General features: G+C 42.4%; 1 protein-coding gene across 1 annotated transcript; it reads right to left on the bottom strand.

Annotated features, from left to right (window-relative positions):
• Window positions 1–1,922: 1,922 nt before the first annotated feature.
• Window positions 1,923–21,881, bottom strand: gas2l1 (growth arrest-specific 2 like 1). Its single transcript, XM_062418033.1, has 5 exons — window positions 21,159–21,881; window positions 11,683–11,790; window positions 6,951–7,047; window positions 5,772–6,081; window positions 1,923–3,972 (listed from the first exon to the last, which is right to left on the bottom strand). The coding sequence occupies exons 1-5, from the start codon at window positions 21,849–21,851 to the stop codon at window positions 1,923–1,925; spliced, it is 3,258 nt and encodes a 1,085-aa protein (XP_062274017.1). The 5' UTR covers window positions 21,852–21,881.
• Window positions 21,882–25,520: the final 3,639 nt, after the last annotated feature.

The raw sequence follows: 25,520 nt of genomic DNA, 5'->3' as shown, positions 1-25,520 counted from the left end.
ATTGTATCTGCAAATTTTGCTTTTTTTAAACTGATATTGTCTCCACAATATATGGGAATATCAAAACCATTGTAAGATGTCAAGAAATAGGGGCCTTTGGGCAAAGCATCAATTTTTGAAATTGATAACAATTCTTTTTTCTTCTTTTTTAAGGAATAAGGCTTCTGCAGGGCACTGACACTACAATTCACACGTTTCCACTTTCAAATAGCCACCCCTGTTAAATACCAAAAACAGAATTGCTGTAGCTGGAGTCTGGCCTCTCATACTGATGGTGACTATACAAGAGTTTCACAAGAGAACCTTAATATCCAGTTACAGTATCTATTATTCATGCACTATTGCACACATGCAGACACTCTAGTAAACGCCTTCCTCCATCCATCTAACTTCACCTTATCATACCATTGTTATTAACTTTACATCAATTAGCACCAGAACATGTAATTCCAAAAGTATGGAAGAGTGGGTTCTGTGTCAAGAAAACAGTATTTCTGTTTACCATGACGACATTTTTTCCCATAGCCACTAGATGTCACCATAGTTTGTGGCATCTCTTTAAAATCCATTTGGTAAAAGGTAATCTTGTTTCTTGAGTTTCAAAACAACTAATAGGATTCATAGGCAATAAATTATATATCTGTAGCATGAATTGTACATTTATATCAAGTACATTTATAATTAACATTGGCAACGTTCCTCACTTTTCACCACATTTACATTCAATCTTTCAGATTTCTATCTCCATAAACTGTTAAAGATGGCAATGTAGTGTTACCGAATAGATCTTAGTGATGTTAAGCAAAAACATTCAAAAACTAACCTGTGAATTAATTTTAAGGCAAAGGGAATTGTGAAGGCATTTTCAACACCAATATTGCATAGCTAAGGCCGCACAGAACTTAATACAGCGAATATGTACATTATATTGTATATTCAATGCCTTTTTACATATAACCCACCACATCTCTCAGTGGGCACATACACATGTATTTACACATTCATTCTCTTAAGCATTTGACTTCCGCACATGTATATTTAGCATTTGTATTCCAGAGTACAGTTTGGTCAGAGGGAAAGCTCTCAACATTTCCGTTTCAGTGACAATGACACAAAGCAATATAACCTTCACTGATCCAAAATATTTCAACACTTAAAAAAAAGAAATAAGTATAACATGTTTTACTGCATTAACATAATCTTGAAAACCTGTAACACATTTTTAAACAAACATTATTTATCTCCACTACATGAATTTGTTGTGAAAAGGTGACATCGTACACACATAACAGCAGAGCACTGTACAGAGATTGGTAGTGCATGTAGTGTTCATTAAGTCAGAGCAAGGATGGGCATATTTTTGTGTATGTTACCTATTAGTATATTGTAAATATGTGTATAATGAAGACCACTAATGTGGAGAGACTGAAAACATCAGTCTTTACACCAGTATTTTGACTATCAAGGCTGTGACAAACCACAAGAGGGAGCCAATCCATCTGACTAAGGTTTAGTGTTTACACTGTTTGTAGAGTTGCAGCTTGAAATCCCTGGCACTTAACCATGCCCCTCAGTGGGGCACATGGCAGCACATATGCGCTCTCTCTCTATCGCTCTGTAGTTGCATCAACCACAAGAATTTCACAAGTGTCTTGCAAAAAACACCTTATGATTGGCAAAATTGTCCCCATGCACACATTAAAATTACAGTAAAAGTAATATTAAAGACCATTCCTTTGGTAATAAATAATTTGGCTTGAGTGCAAAATAAAAGCAATGTGAACTCCCTGCAGTTATTCAGGGGAGAGAAGTGAAAATGAGTGTTTGACATGCAATGAGAACAGTCTATAGCCCAGTCTTTTTTTTTTACACAGTAGTCAACGTTCATGACAACTCCCTGTGTCATACCCATCAGTTCTAAGCTACATCCAAGCTTCAGTGTCCAAGCTCCCTGGCTGTCCAGGGAAGGTGCAATCTTTGTTGCCCATGGCTGGAGAACGTGGTTGAGGATGAATCATATCTGCGAAGGCCTGGTGCAGGCTTTTGCATGTGGCTGGGCGACCAGTAGAACGGGAGTTCTGAGGGGACAGCGGTGGGGTGTGGCAGGGTGAAAGGGTGTCATTAGCCTGCAGATCTCTATAGCTGACCGGGGTGGGGATGCGTGAGGGGCTGTTTTCTGGTCTGTTGTCCATACGAGGCCTGATCCTGGATCTCAGTTTGTGCTTAGAGATAGCGTTTACCCTGTCAGTCTTCTTTTGCCCTTTCTTAGTCTGCAGCACTTCTCCATCTGCGTCCCCGTTGGCCAGGGATGAAGATGGTGGGGGGGAGTCAGAGCGGGATTCGCTCAGACTGAAGCACATTGAAGAGTTTTCACTAGAGGAATCCTGGAAGGAGCAGTCCTCAGAGGGGGGAAGGGGGATAGGTGACGGACAAGCATCTGGGGGTGGGAGGTCATCATTTTCCAAGTCATATGGTAAGTTTGGCTGGTGATTCTCCAGAGGAACATCACCTTCATGCCCTGTGCCCCAGCCAAGCTGACCCTGTTGGCCTGTAAGCAACCCTGTAGGAGGGCAACCCCCATGGTCTCCATTCATATTCCTACAGTGGAAAGCAGGTTGTGAAGGGACCTGATTCATCAGTCTGTTTGACTCAGAGTCTCCAAGACCAGAAAGTGAAGAAAGATGTTCCCTCTCCTCCATGGAGCTAGAGATGGCTGGGAGCTTCTTGAGACCCCCTCCACGATCCCCCCAGTGTTCAGGTTCTCCTTGACCAAAGTTGTGTGGTCCTCCAAAGTTGTGTCCATAAAGTAAATTCAAGGGGTCCTCCATTGAGAAGTGACGAGGATTAGTTCTCTTGGATTCCCTGAGCTCAGGAAGAGTTCCTATCTTCGCCCCTACGGTCAGGGAGGAGGTGGAGGAGTTAGAGGAGGAATAAGCAGAGTCAGTGACATTAGGATCAGTGGGTGCTGGCACTGGATGTGTTCCAGCTCCTTGCAGGGTCACTCCTCCAGGGGCTCTACTAGACACTCCTTTAGCCTGCTGTGTATTAGCAAGGAATTCAGCCTCAAAGCTGCGATACAGGTCCTGCTCCCTCTGGGGGTCTAGTGTTGGCAGCATTTGGAAGCCACAGCCTACTCCTTCCTCCTCCAGCTCCTGGCACTCCACACCAGACCAGTTCCTATGATGGCCTCGCCCAGTAGAACGAGGGCCATGTGATGTTCGAGGAGAGCGGGTAGGGTGATGATGAGCATTACGGGGAGATGAGTGTGGAGAACGTCGACCTCCAGAGGTGACTGGGGGCAGCAGCCTGCCTTTCCCTATGGATGGTGAGCGGGGGGCAGGGGGTCTGGGAGTAGTTATGGTCTTCTTACTGGGGCTGCTGTTGTTGGTTTGGATTCCTTTAATAGGTGAGTTGGCACATGAAGATGACTGCCTCTTGGTGAACCCACCACTCACTCTAGGGGAGGATGGGGGCAGTTGTTTGGCCCGAGAATCCTGAGAGTGTCTGTCTGATGGTGGAGGCTGAGGGTCTCTGTAGCAGGAAGCAGGCCCCGGGCTGGCATTGCTGGACCGAGTACGGTTCTGTAACTTACTCTGGCTGTGGGAACGTGGAGCATGAAGTCTTCTTGGGCCTTCATTTCCAAGGGAGCGGCCCCTCTCTGTGCGGGGGGTCCGTGCTCCATCAGGGGATCCTTGTGGTGGGTTAGGTTTGAGCATTGGAGCAAGTGAGGGACGTTCCCGAGACTGGCTGCGTGCACGGGGAAGTGTGGGACGCATGGATGGCGTCTGATTTCCAGCTCCAGGCCTCTCTATTATATGCTTGCCTTCCTTGCGATTGACAAGTAGGATGACCTCTTCACCGGAGTGGCGTGAAGTACCACCATGAGAGTACCGTCCCCCTCCTCCCTTAGAGGAGGCTGTAGAGGAGTCACTGTCTCCAGACAGACGTCTTGTCAACATTGTCTCCTTATTCCTACAACATATGGAAGACAGAAAAAGTAATTTTTACAATAATATCACACAATTAAAAAAATGTTTCTCACAATTTATACTCCTATTTCTACACAGGGACACGGGCACCATATTGCCACTGACTCAGCTCTCAAGTGAGCAACAGATTTGTAGTAAATGTTGTCATTCATCAAAGCATGAGGTGACCTCTACTGTGCAATGTGGAGTTTTTGTGAAAGTCTTCCAACCTGCCATTGTTGCACACACAGTCTAACTGACCTAAGGCTTGGTGTTTTTCTTGGAACAGTGGACAGTGACAGCCAGGGGGATTAAAGGCAAGTTGAGAGCAAGTGGGGGCAGGATTAGCAGTCCTGCAGATTTTCTAACTGAACACACAACACTGCAGTTTCTCAGCTAGACACCACTCCACTGTCACGCACCAGTGGGACCATCAGATTTAACCATGTAATCAGCTACTAGAGTTCGCTTACAGGAAGAGCAGATCTAGATAGATTTTGATGAGTTAAGATCAACAGAGTGTGTACAAGTAAATCAGATATTAAAAGCCAATAAATGCTGTTATTTTTTGACTACATATGTTCATTATAGGTGTACTCCCATATATATTTTATATGTAGATTTCTCAACTGATCACAATTAGGTTCACTGGCCAGTTTCACCCCATGGTTCACAAATATTTCTACTGTAACTACACCTTTTACAGCATCATTGTATCATAGTTATCTAGTGTCCAAGACCCTTCAGCCAATTTAGGAAGGATATCAGGTCCCATTCTTGTGCTTGGAATTTTTGTGGTAAGGCTACACTTTTATTTTAATTTAGATCATGAACTGTGCCTTTAATTCATGTTTGATTACACTAAACTTCTAAAGTAAAGCATAGATTATTTATATATTGACATGGTAATTGGTACACATGGAGCCCACCTGTTGACCTACTTCCCCAGTTAGCTGGGAACAGTTGTCTAGGGATAGTTATCAGATTAGAGTTCATCTAGTCTGGCGCACTTGAAAAGAGATGCCCCACCCACACAGGGTTAATACCAATGAGCTGTTGCCTTGACGTCTGGTCTGAGCCATCGCTCAATACAGAAATGAGCTACACATTGGATAGAAGCCAAAGTAAACCACCAATCCACTCCTAATTGTGTTTAACAATGGCGCCTTCACATTCTGACATATAGGGAAGGTATGCGACCAACTAATCCTTTTTCCAACTTCAAGAAGAGCATAAAAAGATCTCATTCCTTATACATGCCATATATGCCACTACCCCATCACTGATATGCCACTTCAAAAGTATATCAGAGAAAACTGATGTGTGAGTAATTTATCACTGCCTTCATACTGATGCAGACCATCTGTTTTCCACTGGCAAGAGAGGAACGTCTTGAGCAACAGATTTCACAATCACAGATATGTTTAGGCAGTTGATTCAATGGTCTAATTAACTGAATGAAAGTAGAATGAGAAAGGAGAGTTTAGTAAAAATGTTTAATTTTTACCTTGTAGCCACTAGGAGGTGCTATATGAGGCATATTTATCAGGGCAATGTCACCTGAGATTAGATAAATCTGCTCTGGCCTAATCTGTGGTTTCCTGGTATGTGTATTTGTTGTGTATATGTCAAACTCTTTGTGTGTCTGTGTGTCTTTCTGTCCATCCGTGGGCACAAAAGAGCAAGTGGCAGAAACTAAGCACGCCAGCCCTGCCAGGCTACTTGTGAGAGATTAATCTCTTATCATGGTAACACACTTATCCACACACTTATCCGCACGCTTGCGTAGGTACACACACTCACCTGAGAGGATTAAAGTGGCGGGGTTCTGAGCGGTCTCGTGGCGGCCGTGGGAGTAGAGTACGTGCTGCATTGGAATCGACCTCAGTGGGGACAGAAGGGTTCTGAGAGCGGCCCGTCCGTGTGGAAGAAGAAGATACACATGGAGCAGAGGGGGGCTCCAGGGATCGCCTGTCAGGAGGTTTGTAAGGTGCGATGCCTTCATTTCGCCAGTGTGGACCTGGGCTAGTAGAGCGGGATGAGTGGGCACTCGAGGACTTGCTCTGGCCTCCCTGACCTTGGCCACTGGCTTTAGCCTGGTGGTAGCGGTGGGCTGGGTTGACAAATGGTAACATGTGGTTAAGTCAGATTGTTTGAAAGCCTGTATAAATACCTGCAGAATCACCAAGGATTAAAATAATGAAGACAGGTCCAGAAATACATCATAGCTATCCACATCAATACTATCAAGTGTTAAGATAGCAGCAGTAGTTATGCTAAATTGTTGTTTCCCTTGGCCAGGGATATGAACCCTTCCCAGAATTTATGAAACTAGCTAATCATAGAAATTGTGATGATCCCACCATTTTGGGAGAACATTTATAGTACACAAAGGGTCTGTTACCATAATCACTTAATACTGTATGATCTTCAACATGACCTCTCGTGATTAGAAATGCAACAGCAATTATGATTTCAGCTAGTGTCAGCTGTCCACCAGACAGTCAGCCCCTGACATCATCACTTTAGCAGCAGTTTGGATCCACTGATAAGGAAGGATGGTCTCACTCAACATATTTATGTTCCTGTACCACTGTGATGCTAATCAGAGTGAATGTTAACACTGAATGGTCACGACAGGTGTCCAGTTTATTAGCACAAACTAGTCTTTGTTTTGAGATGGTTGCTATACAGATGTGTTGTACAATCAGGTAAAGGCAGAGGTAGCTCAGAATGACAGAATTCAGAAATCTGAATACATGAAATGAAAGAATTCAGAATTGCATGAATTACAGTCATATGTCTGCTAGGTCTGATCAACAAACTGTATTTCCCCAGTGTCAGTGCTCCTAATCTGAACATAGTACATCAGATGTGAATAATTTGTTTATAATCACAAATTCATCATGAATTATGCAACACAAAGACACAGCAATGAAGTTGTTTTGTAAGAGACAGACGTGGAATAGGAAGTGACCTCACCAAAAGCAGCACAGCGACATGGGTCATGCTTGTCCAAATAGTGCTCTAATGTGTCCCAGCCCCCTCCAACACGTACCATCACATGAGTACGAAGGACCTGATGGAAGGAAAGGGAAAACAAGGCTTCAGTGGCTCAAAAGAAAGTAACACAGACTTTCATGCACAGATAAAATGACAAAACCTTTTGATATCCTGCAATACCACACACACTGCACGAGTCAATAGATATGCAAATTCCACAAATGGGACAGCTTGCTGAAGGCTGACCGAACCTCAGTGTTACGTAACATCTAGATGCACCCCTGCCTGTGCCTCTCCCTCCCCTACAGCTCCCCCTTCTCCCACATCTCCCCCAGCTGCTGCCGTTATGAGGGCTGTTCATTGCCATGCCAACTCACAATTAAACAGAGAACGATAGCATAATAAAGAGCCAAAGTGCTGTGAAAGACTCTTTTTTGGCCTCTCTCATGCCTCTCAGCTGGCGTCCCCATGTTTTCAGAGGGTAGCAGTGTGAATTAGCATTGTAACAACTCACCCCTGCTGTCCTCTCTGAGTTTTCCGTTATCGGGGAGGGGAGCAGGGAGAAGAGGGGGCCTAGATAGCCATAACAGAGGGGGGTTGGTGGATATGTCACTTCCTACTCTCCTCTGCTCTTTGAGGTACACACATACACAACATCAGACCAAAGAGCCACACTCCCTCCAGGCAGAAGCTGCCTTAACTGAGGCAGCACACTTTGCCTGATGTGACAGCCCAGTGGATGCATCCCCTTGCCTTGGGTTGTGTAACAGGGTCTGCCAGCCACATGTTTTAAAGGTTGTACCCGTGTCTCTGAGTGCAGGCAAGGCACAGTCATAATGGTACATCTGTGTGGGCTGGCACAGAGTTTATTTCCACCAAGTCACATGTGGCATGGCGTCTCATCAATGGGTCCCTGACCATGCTCTGAGAGAGGCCACAGACATGGCATGCACACTAAAGTCTGACCCCACCTTCCCTCAAACACAATCCCTGCCAATCCACTACAAGTCTTTTCATCTGCCTTGCTCTGCTCCCCTACTGCATCAAATCCGTCAAAACAGCTGATCTGCTTATCTCTATCAGACCTGAGAATATAAACTGCTTACTCTCCACTGCTCTGGCCTTATGTCAGTAACAGGTTTACTGTGTGTGTGATTCTAGCAGAGCGACATGTGCTAGCAGTGAAAAGCAGGGTTGCACAAGCTTTATACCATATTTTAAAGCCAGAAAGTTAAGGAAGCAGAGGAACAGACTTTTCCCAGCAACAAATTAGTTTACAATGTATAAATACTCTCACTTTTACCTCAGTCAATTAGTTTCTGCATAGTGTTTACGGTAATACAGGTGCTGTTGTGACATGTATACTTCTTCATATCTCCATTTAACAAATGTATTATAGTTTCTACATGTGGACCCTAGGTAGACTAATGGGCATCCAAATAAAATAAATTGAATTATCAAGGGTAATTAATTCCTAGCTCATTCAGTTAACTTTTGTCATAGTATTGTATTGCTCTGATAACACAACTAAGCTGTCTGTTAAGGATAATCACTGTTTTGTGTGATATATGATATTGAAACTGAGTGATAACAGAAACTGTGGAATGCCACATATAATAAATATTAAATGTTGGTGAGCGTCAGAGCAGAATTAAGATAAAAGCACATGAGCATTACATTATTCAGCAAACGCAATTTATTTTTGGACCTACACTTGTAGCAAATACAAACAAGCAGAAACTGAATGATTCAGTAATTTCTGTATCCAACAAGCTCATCTCATATGGCCTATTTTATACATGATAACGCTGCAGCTCTACTGAAGAGTCTGACTAGGCTGAATAGATGTCTAGGGACCATGTTCCAATTCAGATCTGCAGTTCAGCTGCCTGATTTCCCAGCCACTGAAGGGGTATCACAGTCTTCACCAGTGTAGAAAGACCCAATTCCGGTTTCTATGGCAACAGGGAATAGAGAGACATCTTGTGATCATAGTGTGGGTGTGCTGAACCAATTTTTTCTTCAGTTTTGTTGGTCAATACCAAAAATTTGCTCATGGTTCATTTCAGCTGTAGGCATCTCCTCCCCGTAAGGGGTGATCTCTCTGGGGACAAAGACACCTTATTTACTCCCCCCTCTGTTCATACATACGCCCATTTGCTTTCTCTACTTCATTCCCTCGTTCAGCCCAAGACGCTTGTCAGAAGTTTGGCAGCTGAATAGGGGTTTGTTGGCTTTCATGGCGGCTGCCCGCTTCCTCCCCTCAGAAGAATAAGGGAAGTGTGTTGGCTGCACTTGTAGCTGCTTGGGCATATGCATAATCACTGTCATCCTAAGTGAGGAATCAGGAGAGGGCGGAGACAGTATGAAGAGAGCTAATCTGACAAGTCAAAGGCACACACACACACACACACACACACACACACACACACACACACACACACACACACACACACACACACACACACACACACACACACACACACACACACACACACACACACACACACACACACACACACACACACACACACACACACACACACACACACACACACACACACAGGTCCATCCCCAAACAGGCACATTTAAATATGTCTACCACATTTTAAATGGCTGATGTTACAGCAAAACATAAGCTTATGAAGACCAAACACAGTCCATATTAAGACTGGACTAAAACTATAAAGGGGGAAGAGGAGTCAGAAAAGGAGGAAGGGTATGTTTTTGTTTTGCTTTTTGCTGAGAGAAAAGAAAGTGAGCAGGTAGACATTTTTTCCTTCTCACACCAAATTTACATACAGCATTCCCCTGTGGGATTCAATTAATGAAGACAAAATAATCGCAAATTATGTGTTTAGAGTGCACAGTCAGTTATAAAGCTTTGCCGTATGGAGAGGGCAACAGTCCTGTTTCTGCTTCAGGGCTTTATTTTTCCTATCAGTGGGGGACACTGGGGAGGTGTCCTGCTTTTTAAAAAGTGAAATATATGATTGAACCTCCTTCCCCAGCCCATTAACTTTCATACAGCCCATAACAATTTGTGCTGCTAAATTCAGTACACGACAGCTCACTCTGAAAAAAGAAGCTGTGCCGTGGTAACATTTTAACATATAGTATGTATCACATCTCTCTATCTGGACAAAGCAGTGCTGCTCAAAGTGAAGAAATATTGACATTACGGACAGTCATGTAAATGCAGGCAACTTGGAATGCCATCCGAAGAGTCCATTAATCTGGCTGTGGTACATTTTAGGTAGCTGAGACCAAATCGATCCTCTCCAGCCTTCCTATCCAGTCCTGTGAGACCCGATGAGGGCACAGCTCTTACACTGTAACTGAGACAAACAGTGCAGCAGAAACAGGCTCCAGCCAAGATAAGGGCCAACTCAGGAAATGACCTAAAACTCTATTTGTGTCTGACTGGAAAAGTACAGTCCTGGAAGGGGGCCAAATGAAAGCAGTTTGTAAACACTCAAGAGGGACAGAAATCAAAATGCTGTTACACGTACTGATGCAGCAGAGCAGCTGAGTTGTTTATCTGTTGATACCTAACCCTGTTCTTCTTGAAACAACATATGATGCCATATGCCAGCACAGTATGGTTCCCTGCAATTACTGCAGGCCTCACAGTCTTCTGCGCTATGTGCCAAAGTATACTGTGTATGTACAGATGAACACATGCAATAAAACTTAAGTCTTAAAGGATAATTACAGTTGATTACAACCTGGTTTTTATTTTCATATTTTTAGTCATTGTTTCTGTTGATTGGGATAACCTTGACCTCAAGAGTGATTGCTGCAATCTGGAAACATGAGATGTAAAACAATCATACAGTTTAGTCAAATAAACCATTTTATTTGGAGGTAAAACTGAAACTGGGCGTAACTGAAATCGTAATAATCTCTCATTATAAAAGTTCACTGTGTGTGCACATTTACAGAATATAAGGGGTGAAAGTTCAATTAGGCAACAAACAGGAGGCACAAGCACACCCATACATTTTTACATTCCCAATTTTTCTTTTATTCTATGTGAACATGACAATGTTTCAACCACAAATGTTCCTCTTTGGGAACAACATAGAAGTCTGTAGGTACAAATTAAACCAGGAAGGCGGCCTGTAAACTGTGAAGAATGTTTACAAAAGACTGTGTTTTCTTGTCAGAATATTTCTCACCTGGGGGTTCATGTAGAACCTGTATAATCATCTTACTGCTTTTGTTTCTTGCGCATCTGACTTCATCTTTAACAATGTCACCGTGTTCCGAGATCGCAACAATTAACTTGGTGTGTATAATGCTATTATTTCTTAAAGGTGCAAGTGACCTAATGGTGTGCATGGAGCTTTGTTCTTCCATTTGATATATTTACATCAAATTTATACCATGAGTTATTTGAATTAGCCTATTCAGAGGAAGCTTTAGTTAATATTACAGATATTAATTCTGACACATTCAAAAGGACATTAAAATGACTTAATTTGAGTGAACAATAATAATAATAAGGGTGATGAACAGCCAAAGCAGCAATGCAGGTGATCAAAACATCTTGGACTGAACATTTTCACTGACAAAATAATACATTATTATATATCCATCTACTACACTGCACCCATGCCTATAAAAAAGATAAAAATAGACATAACTCATGGTTCACAGTGACAGGCAATTCTGTTTGATGTCAAGGTTTATAGGGGTGAGGGCCTACCCTGATGAAGATCAATGCGCTGGAGTCCCCGACTTTGTACTTCCCCTCTGACACCTTGATCATAGGAAACTGAGCTGGACAGGAACACCGGCCCAGAATCTCACGCACCTGAGAAGAACAAAACATGACACACACATCAGAGAGGAACTACAATGCGACCTCTTCCTGTTCTTCAGGTCAGTGCGCCTGCATGAAATCATGTTTAGTCACATATCTGTTTCTGTGAGTAAAGCCCTGCTGGTCCTGAGCGCTATGTGTCACCAACACAGTGACTGTATTTCATGGTGTGAGAAATGAACAGTCTTGGTCTCCTATGCGCGGGTGTTGGAGTGAGTGTGCGTCATCTTCCTGCCAACTTTTCTCTCCATAGTTTGCTTCACACCTCTTTCTAACCACACTACAAGTCCTGCCTCAACTCATTTTCTTGAGAACATTTTGGTTATTCAGTGCACCACAAAGTTCCACAAAAATACATATGTGGATGTGCTAATGAATACTCTCCAACTTAGCTCTCTCAGCCTTTACATGACATTGTTTCTGGCTGTGACATCATGATCTGAGGAAAGAAAGAGCTCTGAAACCAGACTGGTGGTGATGATGTCAGCAGGACCTTGTGGTGCCAGCTGGATTTTGAATCAAGAGAGTCAGAGGCGGTGCCCTTGCTGTGGTTGGGGTTGCTTATTAAGCAGACACAACTGCAGGGTGGAGCGAGATCCGCCTGTGCTACACAGGCCTGGGCTCTCGCAGGATTGGACAACTTTGATGTTTTTCTTGGCGTCTCCCTCAGACAAAGGCGTGTGTACACTTGTCTACCGGAGACCAGGAGCGAGAGAAAGTAAAGCAACAAAGTGGACGTAGGAAAGCAGAGGAAGGGAGGAAGAATAAGTGCTCCATAACTGTGCAAAGGAAAACATGAATATGTACTGAGCTGCAAGGCCAGCAGGGATGTAGTTCATTGACATTTAAAGCCCTTGAAAACCTGGCTCCAAAACTTAACAATTCATCCTATGTTAAATATTCATGACTAAATAAGAAACAGTCAAAGTAAAGAAGAAAACATTATTTGTGATTATTTCTGAGTCAAATACTCCTGTTCGGTGCACAGAAGTGCCTACCCCACTCACTTTAAACCAGTGAGTACAGAGAAAAAGAAAAATACAGAAATCTGAAAATTGCTCTAACTTGGACTGAAAATTGTGCGTTTACGTGCGACATCATTAGCAAGAAGTAAATTGAGAAAGTACGTTTTCAAGACCTTTAAGTGATCAAATGGTGAGTCGGGGGTAAATTTCAGGGCGTGAGCTCCCACCCTTTGGCTGTTTAAAGTTCCTTTCATGCTGGCTACAGTACTTGAGGGATATGCTCGTTTATGGTGTATGTTAGCAGCATGGCCTACAACACCTATATTATGGTGTATTCAGAAGATTAAGGAGGCACCTTGTTATTTTCTTGAAATAGCACCCTTCTTTCTGCCCCTTGCTAATTAAAGAGGGCGGAATCAGAGCTAAGCCTCGGCATCTCACCTGCCTCTCTGTTCTCCTCCTCACCTGCCACTACTGTTTAACCATCTTTCCTTCTCTCTCTCTCTCATCTTCTTTGTTTTCTATCAGCTTTTATTTTAAGTTCATGCACAGGCTGACCAGACCTATATTTGTCTTTGTTTTCTCTGTTTTGCTTACACTTCTACATCTGCTTGCTCCCTCTCTTGCTCTCTGTCTCTGCAAGTCTCCGCTCTGTCACTCTGTCTTTCATTTAGTCAGTAGGTTGACGAGCCCTGTTTGGAAAAACCCTAGCCATGAGTTAATGGAAAGATTGCTATGGCAACAGACACACACATAGCCTTTCCCTTCCCTTTTTAACCGTACAGCTTGCCTTCTTTTTTTCATTCTTGCTGTAGTAAAGCCCTTCAGTCCTCTCTTTCTCTCCTTAAAACACCTCCCCCAGAGATGTTCAGCTGAGGTCATAAGTTTTCCCGCAGAGGGAAGGTGAAGAATTTTCAAGCTGTGTCTTATATACAACACTGAACAGGAAGCAGAGTTGAACCATGAAGTGTTTTAATAATAATCTGATCAATAGCAGCCCTGACACTTCAGGTATTTACTCTGTGGGACCTGAAATGTGTGCTCTTCCCATGTCTTTGCTGTGCTAACAATGGATACACTCAGACTTACAGAAACCAAAACACACCCGCTATCACACACACCAGAGAGAGATAAAAGGGGAGGAGAAAGACAACGTCACTAAGGAAACATGCGGAAGTCAAGCTGGGACACTGCGAAAAACTCAGGGATGAATTATGGATGCATGCTGGTCACATGAGAGACGCTTTCAGTAAGAGCTGCAGATGTTAGAGAAGGAAAGAAAAGGAAAGAAAAAACGAGCTGCAACTGAACAATCCACAGAACGCCCCTATACTGGAAATCTGCTGCATCTATCTCAAGACAGGAATGCAGAGAAGTCTTTGCAAAACATTTTTATTTTCATTAAGAGAGTCAGACTCAGATGTTCCCTTTGATTTAGGTTTCTAGATTTGTCTCTGTTTAACTTAAAGAACATATACTGTACATGTTTAGTGGCCCACAGCTCGGATAACGTCATATCTGCTCAGTGTGAGTCAACAATCTCTTTCCTTTCTAATTCCTTCCTGACCTGCAAACATCTAGAGGTCCATTCATGGAAGAGATAGGCCGAGACTGAGGGCTGAGCAAACCCTGGGGATGAATGGAGGAAGTGGGAGTGGTAGAGATAAAGATGTTTAGATTGCATTCCCCATTTTCTTTACTGATTTGTAATATGGAGTAACATGCAGAAGTCAGACTGCATCTTAATGTAATGTTATCATGACAAAGGAATGTACAAAGTTGCCAATATCGTTCTACTGTAGTGAGAATATTTACTGTGGTATGAGTTCAGATTGAAGAACGAATCTGTCTGAGGTTATTGGTGGTAATTATGTGAATAAACAAAATGTAGTTTTGGTTTTAGTTGTCTTGTTTTGTGGTTCAGGTTTTCAGACCGGATCCAAATTTCATAAATGAACTCAGGGAAGCCACAGATCCATTTGCAAATGTTTCTGATCTCCTCATGAGTCAACAAATGGGGCAGCACAGTTTGCCTTGGTGCCTTCATCAAACATAGGTGTGCTGGTTTGCTGTAACCGGCTCATTTCATCACTGTCTGAAATAAAAACTGAAGATTATAACAACTCACTCCACAGGAATTTGCACAAGGCGTCTCCAGGATTTGTCCTCTGTGAGTGAATTGTAGAGTGGAAGGAGTTTACAACAGAATATACAGTGCTATTAAAGATGAAGAAAACTGGGAAGATTAGAAGATCATAAGGCACAGCATATGCACTTCTTTATATGTGAATTACATAAAAATGACAGAAGACTCTTCTCTTAACTTATCTGTATGCCTTCAGGATCTCCTGCCATGACTGGAACCTTCCCAAGATAACACAACCTCGCCATCAGATAAGCACAAAGAGACATGGAAACTAGGCCACAGGGGTCGCCTGCTTGGCAGGAGGGAGATTTTTTTGGAACTTGAGGGGTTATTGCTTCACCACCCACAAGTAACCATTCCTAAAGCCTGTGAACACACACTGAAAACAGCTCCACAAGAGTCTATCCTCCTATTAAACCACTGATCTGACAGACTGCATAAACAACTCCTCTGTAAATAACCATGGTCCAACTCATAAACATGGAACAGCCTCTTTGCACAAATTATCACTTTAACAACCTGGGGGGTGTATGGGAGGTGACGAATGACTGCATGAAATATAATTATGTTTTCTAATTAGGTAGGGCCTGTAGCCTGAGGGGAAGAACTGGAGAGATCATGGATGTACAAGTATTTAGACACCGTTAGCATGCTGGTCCAACAGGCCAGACCAGCAGAGCCTTGACAGAAAAGGAGTTGGGTAAACACCTCGGGGTGAGGTATGTCAGTTAATGTCAGAAACCTTTCATGGAGATAACATAGTAGATAGAATGGTGTTATATTTTGGCGCTGAACACATACAAAGAATAGACTGAATGTGATTATTTGCTTTCTGGAAGGAGTTAAATCCAAAGATTGATACCACACTTGTGTCTTTATGGTAGATATAAGGATACTGCCAGCAGATGGTTGGCTTAGCTTAGCACAAAGACTGGAAACAGAGGGAAACAGCTAGCTTGGCTCTGTCTAGCAGTAACAAAATATTCCGTGGCCAGGAACAATAACTTCCTGGAGTCTAAGCTGTGTTCCTGCCAATGCAGAACAGTGAATTACAATTTTTGCAAAGAAGATACACAATGTCATTAGTTAGCATTAGAGGTACTCATAGACAGAATTTGCCACCTTTGGAGACAAGCAGTTTCTCCTTGTTTTGTGTCTTTATGCGAAGCTAAGCACAACAGCTGTCTGCTGTGGCTTAATATTTCCTGTATAGACTTGGCAGTGGTACCTTTCAATTCATTAAGAAAGTCAACAAGCATATTTAACTATAACTATTATTTTAACTGTTGCAGTAAAAATAAGGATAATAATATTCCTTCCTATCTTTTATAACCTATGTAGTGTGTTTGACAAGAATGAAAAATGTAATCATACTAGCTCCAAGGCAGACCTCATCCACCACTTCAAGGAAACCATTTTCGAAAATCAATGCCTGTCTTCTGGTCATTTGACAAGCAGCTCATTGGGGACTGTGAGGTAATAGGAATTTAATGGACATCAAATGCTGTATGGTGAATAACTATTATCCATCTCCATCAGTCAAACAGGAATGTAATCACTCTGTCCAGGAAGTTAGACATGAAGCCAGTGTCTAACTCATTTGTTGACTTCCATTTGGGCTCAAAAACACTCCCCTTGCGACAGCCGAGATTAGAAGAATTAATGTCCTTTTGAGGTCTCTCGCCTCATTGTGACACTCCCAACCTGAGACCAGCTTGAGGCTGCAGGCAGTGGCAGAAAATAGGCAGGCAACTCACACAGACAGAAGCTTGTTCAGATAAACACCCATTTAAATGAAACTCATGCAAACGATTACCTGATATCATCAAACGCTGCAATAAAGACATAAAGCGGGCAATATGCAAAGTGCAGAGTCAGCTGTTTCCACTTGCACCTTCCTACATTGAAATGTAGTGAGAAGGAGTGAGATATGCTCTGTACTGTTGCTGTGAAAAATCAACAGAAGAAAAGACCTTTAAAATCCTAAACCTCTAAAATGATGGGTGCATGTGACACAAGGAGAAACACCGAAGGATGCCACGCTCTCTCAGCAAAGCGTGTGAGTGTCCCAATCCAAAGCATGACCTACTTTCCTCTTTCACTCTGGCTCCCTCTCTACTGTAGCTCTCCCTCCCAGAGTAACCTTCACTCCAGTCAGGTTTAATAGAGTGTACAGTCAAGTCACTCGCGGCACACAAGCCTTTGTCTAACCCCCCCTTTTTTATTCCCTGAATGCAGGAGTTGGACCATAAGGTTAATGGCGCAGTGTCCATACAGGCACATTATGTTCAATTCCCCTCTCTCTTTATCGCCTGACCTGATGTTCTGCTGGTGTCTCCATGCAAAGTATTTGATTGAGATGACAGCCTTTGATTACCTCGTTGTCAACAGTGACAGTCAATTAATTTCCTCTCTTCCATGCTACCAAAGAGGCAGACTGTTCTGCTCTATGCTTTATCATCTCCAGTGGAGAGAGGTGGGGGATGGGAGCGAGGGCTTCCACATATATGAAATAACCAAGGTCTAAATGTTGAAGCCTGGGGTGAGATGAGACATGAACCAGTTTATATGAGTGAACAGGAAGAAGGAAAGATGGCAAACAAATGACACCAACAAAGGTTGCAAAGCCCCCATGTTCTTCTGTTGGCTGTTGTATAAGCTCAATTATTGTGGTGTATAGATGGAATAAACAATTAAAGTGCCCATTAAGGGGTCCATAAGTGCAATCTAAGTTATTATATGTATGTTACTTTACATATGTTTGTATGACCAAGCCCAGGGCATAATTGTAAGACCTAGAAAATACACAAAAAGGTAATTTGTTTAGGTAGCTAACCATGTTTCATTGCCTTAGGCTGAATTGAGCATATAGGAAAATACAGACTGAATCAAAGTCACCATCATAATCCCTCTCTAATGGTGATATGAGTAGTTTGAGAAAATCCTCTAATGCAAAGGATAAACATTATGTGGACATATACAGGAATTTAAACCAGCTGCTGCCTATAACTCCTGTAAAAATACATCTCCAGGGGTAGGAAAAGAAAACATTTAGACATACATGTCCCTGAGTAAATCCATACTAAAGGAAACGAGACGCCGCTTACTTCCTCAACAGTGGAAAGCACTCCCACTATGAGATGAGTAAGAGTGTATGAAGTGGCAGATCAGTGGGAGATACAGTGGTTAGTGTTTACAAAACAGCTTATTGTAAACAGGAAAGTAAACTGGATGTACAGCTTTTATGTGAAGAAACAGTGATTGTATCAAGCAGGTAGTTAATGTTAATGTTAATGATATATCACCTGCCTGCTTTAGGGGATGGCAGCAGCTGGACAAAGCATAACAGGTAATAGTTGATGATTTGGCAAATGGACGATAAATGGACTGCTTACCAGTTATTTGACCGGTCAAAGCGCTTTTACACTACATGCCACATTCACACATTCACACACACATTCACACACTGATGGTAGAGGCTGCCATGCAAGGTGTCAACCTGCTTATAAGGAGTTTTTAGTCAATCACACTAACATTCACATTTGGGAGCAATTTTAGGTTCAGTATCTTGCCCAAGCACATTTCATCATGCAGACTGGAGGAGCTGGGGATTGAACTACCTACTACTTCTGATTAGTGCGCTACTGCTCTACCTACTGAGCCACAGCCGGCTGTTTTAATTTACATTTACTGTGATTATTCAGTAGCCACGTCTTTAGGGCCAGTTACACTTAGAATGATCCTGCCGTGTGTACATACAATGTTACTACACTCATTAGAATAATGACATCTAATCCTATTATCACTACACTTGTATTGTATTGAGCCTAACAACAAGATTAGTTTTATCATCCAACTACCAGACACTGTGTAGAAAAATAGACAACTGCCAATCTAATTGAGATGCTATGAGCTGCACAAGAAACTAAATGCCAAAATTTTAAAAGATGAACTACACACAACATTAAAGTTCCACTTGATATTGATTCTCAATGTAACTGAATAAATACATTAGTAGGATCCTGTATAAAAGTCTCATTCAGAGCTGTTCTACAGGTATGGACATAAAATATGTGGTGGTCATGCATACTGTACAACTGTCTAAAATTTTCCACTTGACTTTTGTTCGGATATGGGATTCTGATGGCACATACATGACATAATGTGGTCATTGAATGTTTGCAGCACTTGTGTTTGCACAAGGGAGACACCTCATGAATATGTTGGTGAATAATGTATATAAAAAATTTAAAAAAGCAGCTTCAAAATTAAATCGTCACATGTATGAGCTTATGATTTTTATCAGATGTAAAATCATTAAAGGAAAAGAAGTTGTTGAGAAAAGTGTCAAACCATCCTGTGAAATGAAATCCATCCAGCATGATGCAGGAAAGTTGCTCTGTCTGCAGGACTGACGGCAGCAGACACACAGTCTGGTATCACAGCTGTGGACCAATGAAGCTAAGCCCTTGAACTATCCTCCTCTCCCTCGCTGACAAATACTCATGACCACTAGCAATGAGGTTTCCAGAAATTACGAGACACTAATCTCCTCTAAGGCTACTACATCAGACAGTACGACAAAGAAAAGTGTTTCCTGAGTATCCTGCAGGATAAACTTGTGACTGATGTCACAAAGGACAGAGCAGCCCGTCGCCTTGCAGCAAGAACCAAGTGAAGTGATTGAGCAGGCACTGGGTAAAAAATGTAGATTTCATTTTGAGTGTTTTCTTGTTTTTTCCAATATATTAAGAGGCATTCAATGGAAATATATCTCACACAAGGTCTTGACCTCTTAATGAGAAATAACCCAGAAATAGATTAATTCATTAGAGGTTTCCAAAATCAGTCAAAGCCAGTCAAAAGTGTCTGACCATCATTGTCTAACAGACGAGACTCTGGGTGTGCTGTTAGTGAGAGTGTAGGGAGGGATGTGTCAGAGAAGGAAAGACAGCTTTGTAGCTTTCCTGTGAGCTTTTTTGTCCCAAAATGCCTGTTTAATCCTAAGCGCTCAGTCATATGATTGAGCGTGCCCACTCAGACAGTCTGGATACATACAGCGCACATCATCCTCCACATGCTCTCCTATTTCTGTCCACAGAGGTCACATTAGAACTGCTCTGCTCTGCTGCCTCAACAGCGTGAGTGTGACTCTCGACTGTCTCCCCCCTCCTCCTCCTCCTCCTCCTCCTCCTCCTCCCTCTTGGCTGTCCCTCGCATCTTTGGTGTGAAAGACCGACATTGTTTTCCTCATCATCACGACAATATTAACTTCCCCCCCGAACTCACCAGCCAAGCATGTGTTCTGTTGGTCTGTCTGTCTGGTCGTTAGCTCTGCTCTAGCGAGATCTTTGCCTCTCTCATGAGCTTGTGTCAGCAGGCCCTGGCAAAGGTCAACCAGTTCAACAAAATGATTGACTGGCGTTGATGGTTAAAATTCCACACAAAAAACTGAGACTTGGACCCCTTAGTGTATAGCATTTTAGTAATCTTCAGTAAAGGACCTGCCTTTCCTGCAGTATGCTGTACTGTTTATTCTTGATGGACAGACTAAATGAAAAAGGTCATTTCTAGCACAGGTGATAATCATCCTGAATGCTGAGAGAAATGTTTCAATCTCTTGTAGAGGCTGAACTGACATTTCAACAAGAATGTAGCAAAAATGTCACTGTGTTGACCTCTTCAGACCTCTCCTGTGTGAGAGAGCAATAATTTGGCTGTCAAACACACACTGACCCTACAGGTGAGGAGGAATTGAACAGGTCACTCTAAAGCAAAGGTATGCAGAGACTTATGCACACACACACAAACATATCTCAGGTTATCTATATGGTGCAGGCCTGCTTCATAGCACTGACATGATATATTCAGAGGAGGTGCTTCACTTTTCGCAGGTTTGTGTTTCACTGTGGGAGAGATACTGTAGGTCCTCAATTAATTGCTTTATATACTGTTTCGCAGCAGACAAAACATACTGGATGTTTGAAGTCCTAGTCAAGGGCAGGTGGTGAAAAACAGTGGGAAACTGGATTGAGATTTAGCCCTGAAACATGGCATTTCAGCAATATGCAGTAAAAGGAGCAATGAAGGTTAAATTATGTGAAAACTGAGATGTGAGATCATAACACTGTGACAAAGCATGACTACACCGTGATGTTGTTGTGATACTACTTGGGTCCTAGTGGTCACTCTTATACAATATAATTCAATCTTAGAAACTGAACTATCTATCCCATCTGACAACTCACCAACTCATCCAAATTTCGCATGTCACATAAAACTCTCTTCGGCTGCCAGTAAGGCTCCGGATCAGCTTCATCCTCCACACTGTGAATGCTCTCCTTCCGACTGAAACACCTGCTCGGTGGGCTCTGCTCGACTGGCTGCCCTGCATCGATTTGCAGGCTCCCCTGGTCCCGGATCTCCTCTTCGATTTCCTCCTCCAACTGGATCAGCATGGGGGCCAACATGCCAAACTTGGAGCCACGACGCGCCACCTCAAGGAGACACAGAACAAAATTCTTTTCGTTGCATCTCTCCACCAAGTCGTTGGTCTCAAACATGAGGACGTCCTTGATCCAGAGCTCCTGCCTGCACCAGGTGATGAAATTGGACACATTATCCCGCGCCACAAACGAACCGGCGACAACATTGCGTGACTGAAAGACAACATCTTTGGATGGCACTTTCATGGACTGTGCAGCTCCCGGGTATTCCAGCTGGAAGTCCTGGGCGGCGCGGTTCACGTTGTTGGCGTGCCGACAGAGGGCACAGCCCGACTCCAGCCCATCCATGAAGGTGTCTGCAGTGATATCTAGGTCGTACAGGGTGTTGAGCCATTCAGCCAGGTCCTCCTTCATGGCGTACAGGTATTCTTCACTGGATTTAAAAGGCCGGATACTCTTGGAGGCGGCCGACTGGATGTTGCTCTGATCAGCCATATTGTCGGATTATGTATCAATAAAGTCTACTTGATCATTCCCAATTGTCTCATTGCACAACTGCGCTCCAAAGCCTCAAGGGTAAAACACATAGAAATAACCGTGTTGACGCACCCATGCCGATTTGCATGTGTGGTTTCTTATAGGAGCTCCTTGAAGCCAGGCTTTGTGTTGTCAAAGGCATATTGGGATGCGGCGTGGCCGTGGCGCATGGATGCGTTTTCCGGATGTCTCTGTGAAACCCGTTTCCTTTAATGAGCGCATCGCCGGGTCCCGGAGAGAGTATGAAAACGGTTCAATCTGGGAAGCCGATACACACCCATCCGTCGACCGGTTAATCCAGCCGGTGGCCGGTGGATCCTCTTCCCCACAAAAATCCACGTGTCACCATGTCTATGTGTCTGAGTCGAATCGGCTCCTCAGCGGGGAAATCGCGACCACTGGGCAGCACCGAGTCCACAGCTTCTTCACTGCAATGAGGCTCAGCCCATGTTGCGCCGCCTCTTGCACTGAATATGTTGACCTGCTGTAGCTTAGACCAGCAGAGCGACTCGGTGGCACATCCCATTATGAGGGATAAACGCTCGGCAGTGGAGGAAAACTTAACCCCATCTTCACCATAGGCTACAGTCAGAAGAAATGAAGTTAATACTTATAAAACAGGATACTACAGACACATAGAGCAGGCTACGACCTCAGGTGTTTCCAAATCGTTCACCTAAATGGCAAACCAACATTACTCAAAAAATAATGTTAAAAGTAAAAATCTTGCTTTCAAGATTTTAAATAAGTAATAAAGTGTTAGCAAAAGTAAAAGTACTCCCCCTAATACAGGATGGCCCCTTTCAGGGTGTTTTCTTGTGATATTGTATATAGTTAGTTTCACATAATAGCATCAATATTAACGCATTAACGTGTAAGCATAATCATACAGCTATAGAGGGAGGAGGTGGAGCTAATTTTTACTTTGTTGCAAAGCTTCACATTTTATATGTTGTTGATCATGTGTTATTCTACAAAGAATCTGAAACTGCAAAGTGACTAGAAACTAATACTGTCCAAAAAAATACTATCTTTATTAAAAATACAGTGGAATATCAGTATTAAATAGCATCAAATGTAACACAAAATGTACTTAAATACAATCTTTGAGTAAATGTACTTTGTTACTTTAAACTACTGCTGGTAATCACATGACAAAATGGACAAAATGACAGAAATGTGTTTGATTGAATGTGTTAATGCTGTTTAGTCTATATGTGAGAGTATGACACATTAATTTGACTGAATTTCCATTTAGGTTAACATATAAGCTTGTTCCATACACTTAATAATGAAGTCTTTGTGCAGTTTCTCCCAAACAGCCTCAAGTGATAAAAGACCTTTAAAGCTCATGGGACTGAAATTCTGCTTAGTGCAAGAAATTCCTTTTGATCTCTATAATCTCAACCAATGATTAAATAATGAGATGAGTAAAAAAACTCTGCTATGTCAGAGAAGTTGTATCAGTCTTGTCTAGAAGTGTGTTTTGTAATGAACGCAAGTAATGATTTGTGGGAGGCAGTGCACAAATCAAAGATCTCACACCTGGGAGGACATGGCCTTTAAACCCTGAAACAGCAGGAGATCAAGGATTAAATAAGGAGATAGTGAGAGATATACAGTAGATCAGCAGTGTTATCCAGTCTAGGCAAACAATCTGGAAACAGGGCACTATACAAAGTAACCAATTCAGGAGCACATGATCAACTGTGTGTATGACAGAAAATGGATGTGTGTCAAATACTGAACAAGATAGCCAAGGCAGCTGCTTGTGCGGAGCAAGAAGAATGAAGAAATACTTTTTTTTAGAGAGCTTTACAGACAGACAAAAATGTGTGTGATGTCACTGGAAACATATTAAAATGTGCTTTTTTCCCCAAGTGACAAAAAATCATAGACATTGTTTTCAGTAAGGTACAACTAAAAGCTCAGCACAAGGGTTGAAGGTTGCATCAAACTTTGGTGTGAGATACCTGATTTTCAGGTTTTATAAGAATGTTAACATTTTGAAAACATTTTCAGGCACAGCCTGTGACATTTTGGAGTCTTTAACTCCAAAAGCTGAAGCACATGATCAGAAACTTCATAAAGTTATTGATTTCTAAGGCTGTGGGATGTCTACTCATAACTTTGACCTATTATTTATGTAGGCCTATATTCAAACTGTTGGGAAGCAGAAAATTCTAGGTCTAAAGCTTCTCACAGGGCCTTTAAAAATCTTTTCCATAATCTCATTTCCCCTTTAACAACCTTCTAAAGCATGGGCTCTCCTCTGCTGGAGCGCCTCGTGTACTCTCCTTAATGTGTGATTGTTTGAATTTCAGCAGCACCCACTGCTAAGAAGGAGGGCTTGTTTTCATTTAAAAAGGAGGGATGTGTCTGTTAAAGAAAGAGAGAGAAAGAGAAAGAAAGGAAGGGAGGGGGCGGAAGAGAGATAGAGAGGGGGGAAAAAGAGAGAGAGAGAGAGGGAGAAGGAGAAGGTGGGGGTTGATGAGATCATTTTCTGGGCCTGGATGAATCAGCTTCTCTGTCAGTAAAAAGAGAGAGAGAGAGAGAGAGAGAGAGAGAGAGAGAGAGAGAGAGAGAGAGAGAATTCAACACTCTATTAATCCACGAGCAACTGGCCACAGCAAATGAGAAGTAGTCGAGGTTAGCTGTGACCATGTTTCCCAGAGGGATAATTTAGAGGCCTAACCCAAGGTTAGAAAAAGAAAAAAGAAAAACCTATACATAGACACGAGTCTTGATTACTGTCTCATCAAAAACAACATTGCAAGATCAGACCTGTTTTAATGTACAAAACTGCGAGCTATTAGAGTGTTTCATACAAAGAAAATGCTGTGGAAAAAACATGCTGGCTTAAGCTTGGCTTCCGGGCAGCTGCTGTGTTCACAGTTGTTTTTTTCAGACTAGTTTAGAAACACAGTTGTGGATACGGTCTGTATTTTTGTCCTAAATTTAGAGAGAATCTTACAAGCAGGATTATAAAATGGTAATGCAATAGGTGTATGAGAAGTAACTCTAAAATAAAAACATCAAAGAGCTGTAGGACTGGTCTTAACAGCCATGTTTGACAGATGTTCATAATAAAAATGTGCCAGGGATCGACATCTGTGACCAATATCTTTGCTTAATTCAACCTGATTGCCTTATAGGGGAATACTGCTCAAATTAACAAATACAAGCAATGAGACACGCCTGTAATAATGTTAAAATGAGGAAAAAAAAGGTCAATTTTTGATTTGTGATGATGCCAGTATCAAGATCCACACATTGAGTTTTATAGTTTTTCTTGGCAGCAGCATCCTAAAACCATCCTCATTAATACGTGACTAAATAAGTTATTGCCACTTTTAAAAGACTTCCAACACTGAAGAGTAAAATGATATGAAATGTTGCTTGAAGTCCTGCTTGCTACTTCTGCATTGTCATGTCAATCCTTTCAGTGATTTTTTAGAGTAAACAAGGATGCAGCTTCATTGATACAAAGCACCAGTGCACTAGTATCAATTCAGAGCAGCAGCACAAGTTCCAGTCCAACCAGTGCCACCTACTGGCAACAAAAGTAACAAACAGTTCAGACATGCAGATATGAGAGAGAGAAAACAAAGAAAAAGGCTGGAGCAC

The sequence above is a fragment of the Scomber scombrus genome, chromosome 4 (assembly GCF_963691925.1).
Source record: "Scomber scombrus chromosome 4, fScoSco1.1, whole genome shotgun sequence".
NCBI classification, from domain to species: domain Eukaryota; kingdom Metazoa; phylum Chordata; class Actinopteri; order Scombriformes; family Scombridae; genus Scomber; species Scomber scombrus.
Note: the sequence above shows the minus strand (reverse complement) of the source record. Positions and strands in the feature narration are given on the sequence as shown.

What these genes read in the sequence shown, in the direction of transcription:
- gas2l1 (XM_062418033.1), bottom strand. Translation starts at nt 21,851, where the DNA reads ATGGCTGATCAGAGCAACATCCAGTCGGCCGCCTCCAAGAGTATCCGG. An exon ending in TGCGAAATTTGGATGAGTTG is followed by an intron (nt 11,791 to 21,158) that starts GTGAGTTGTCAG and finishes TGTTCTTCTCAG; the next exon opens with GTGCGTGAGATTCTGGGCCG. An exon ending in CGCCACTTTAATCCTCTCAG is followed by an intron (nt 3,973 to 5,771) that starts GTGAGTGTGTGT and finishes CATATGTTGTAG; the next exon opens with GAATAAGGAGACAATGTTGA.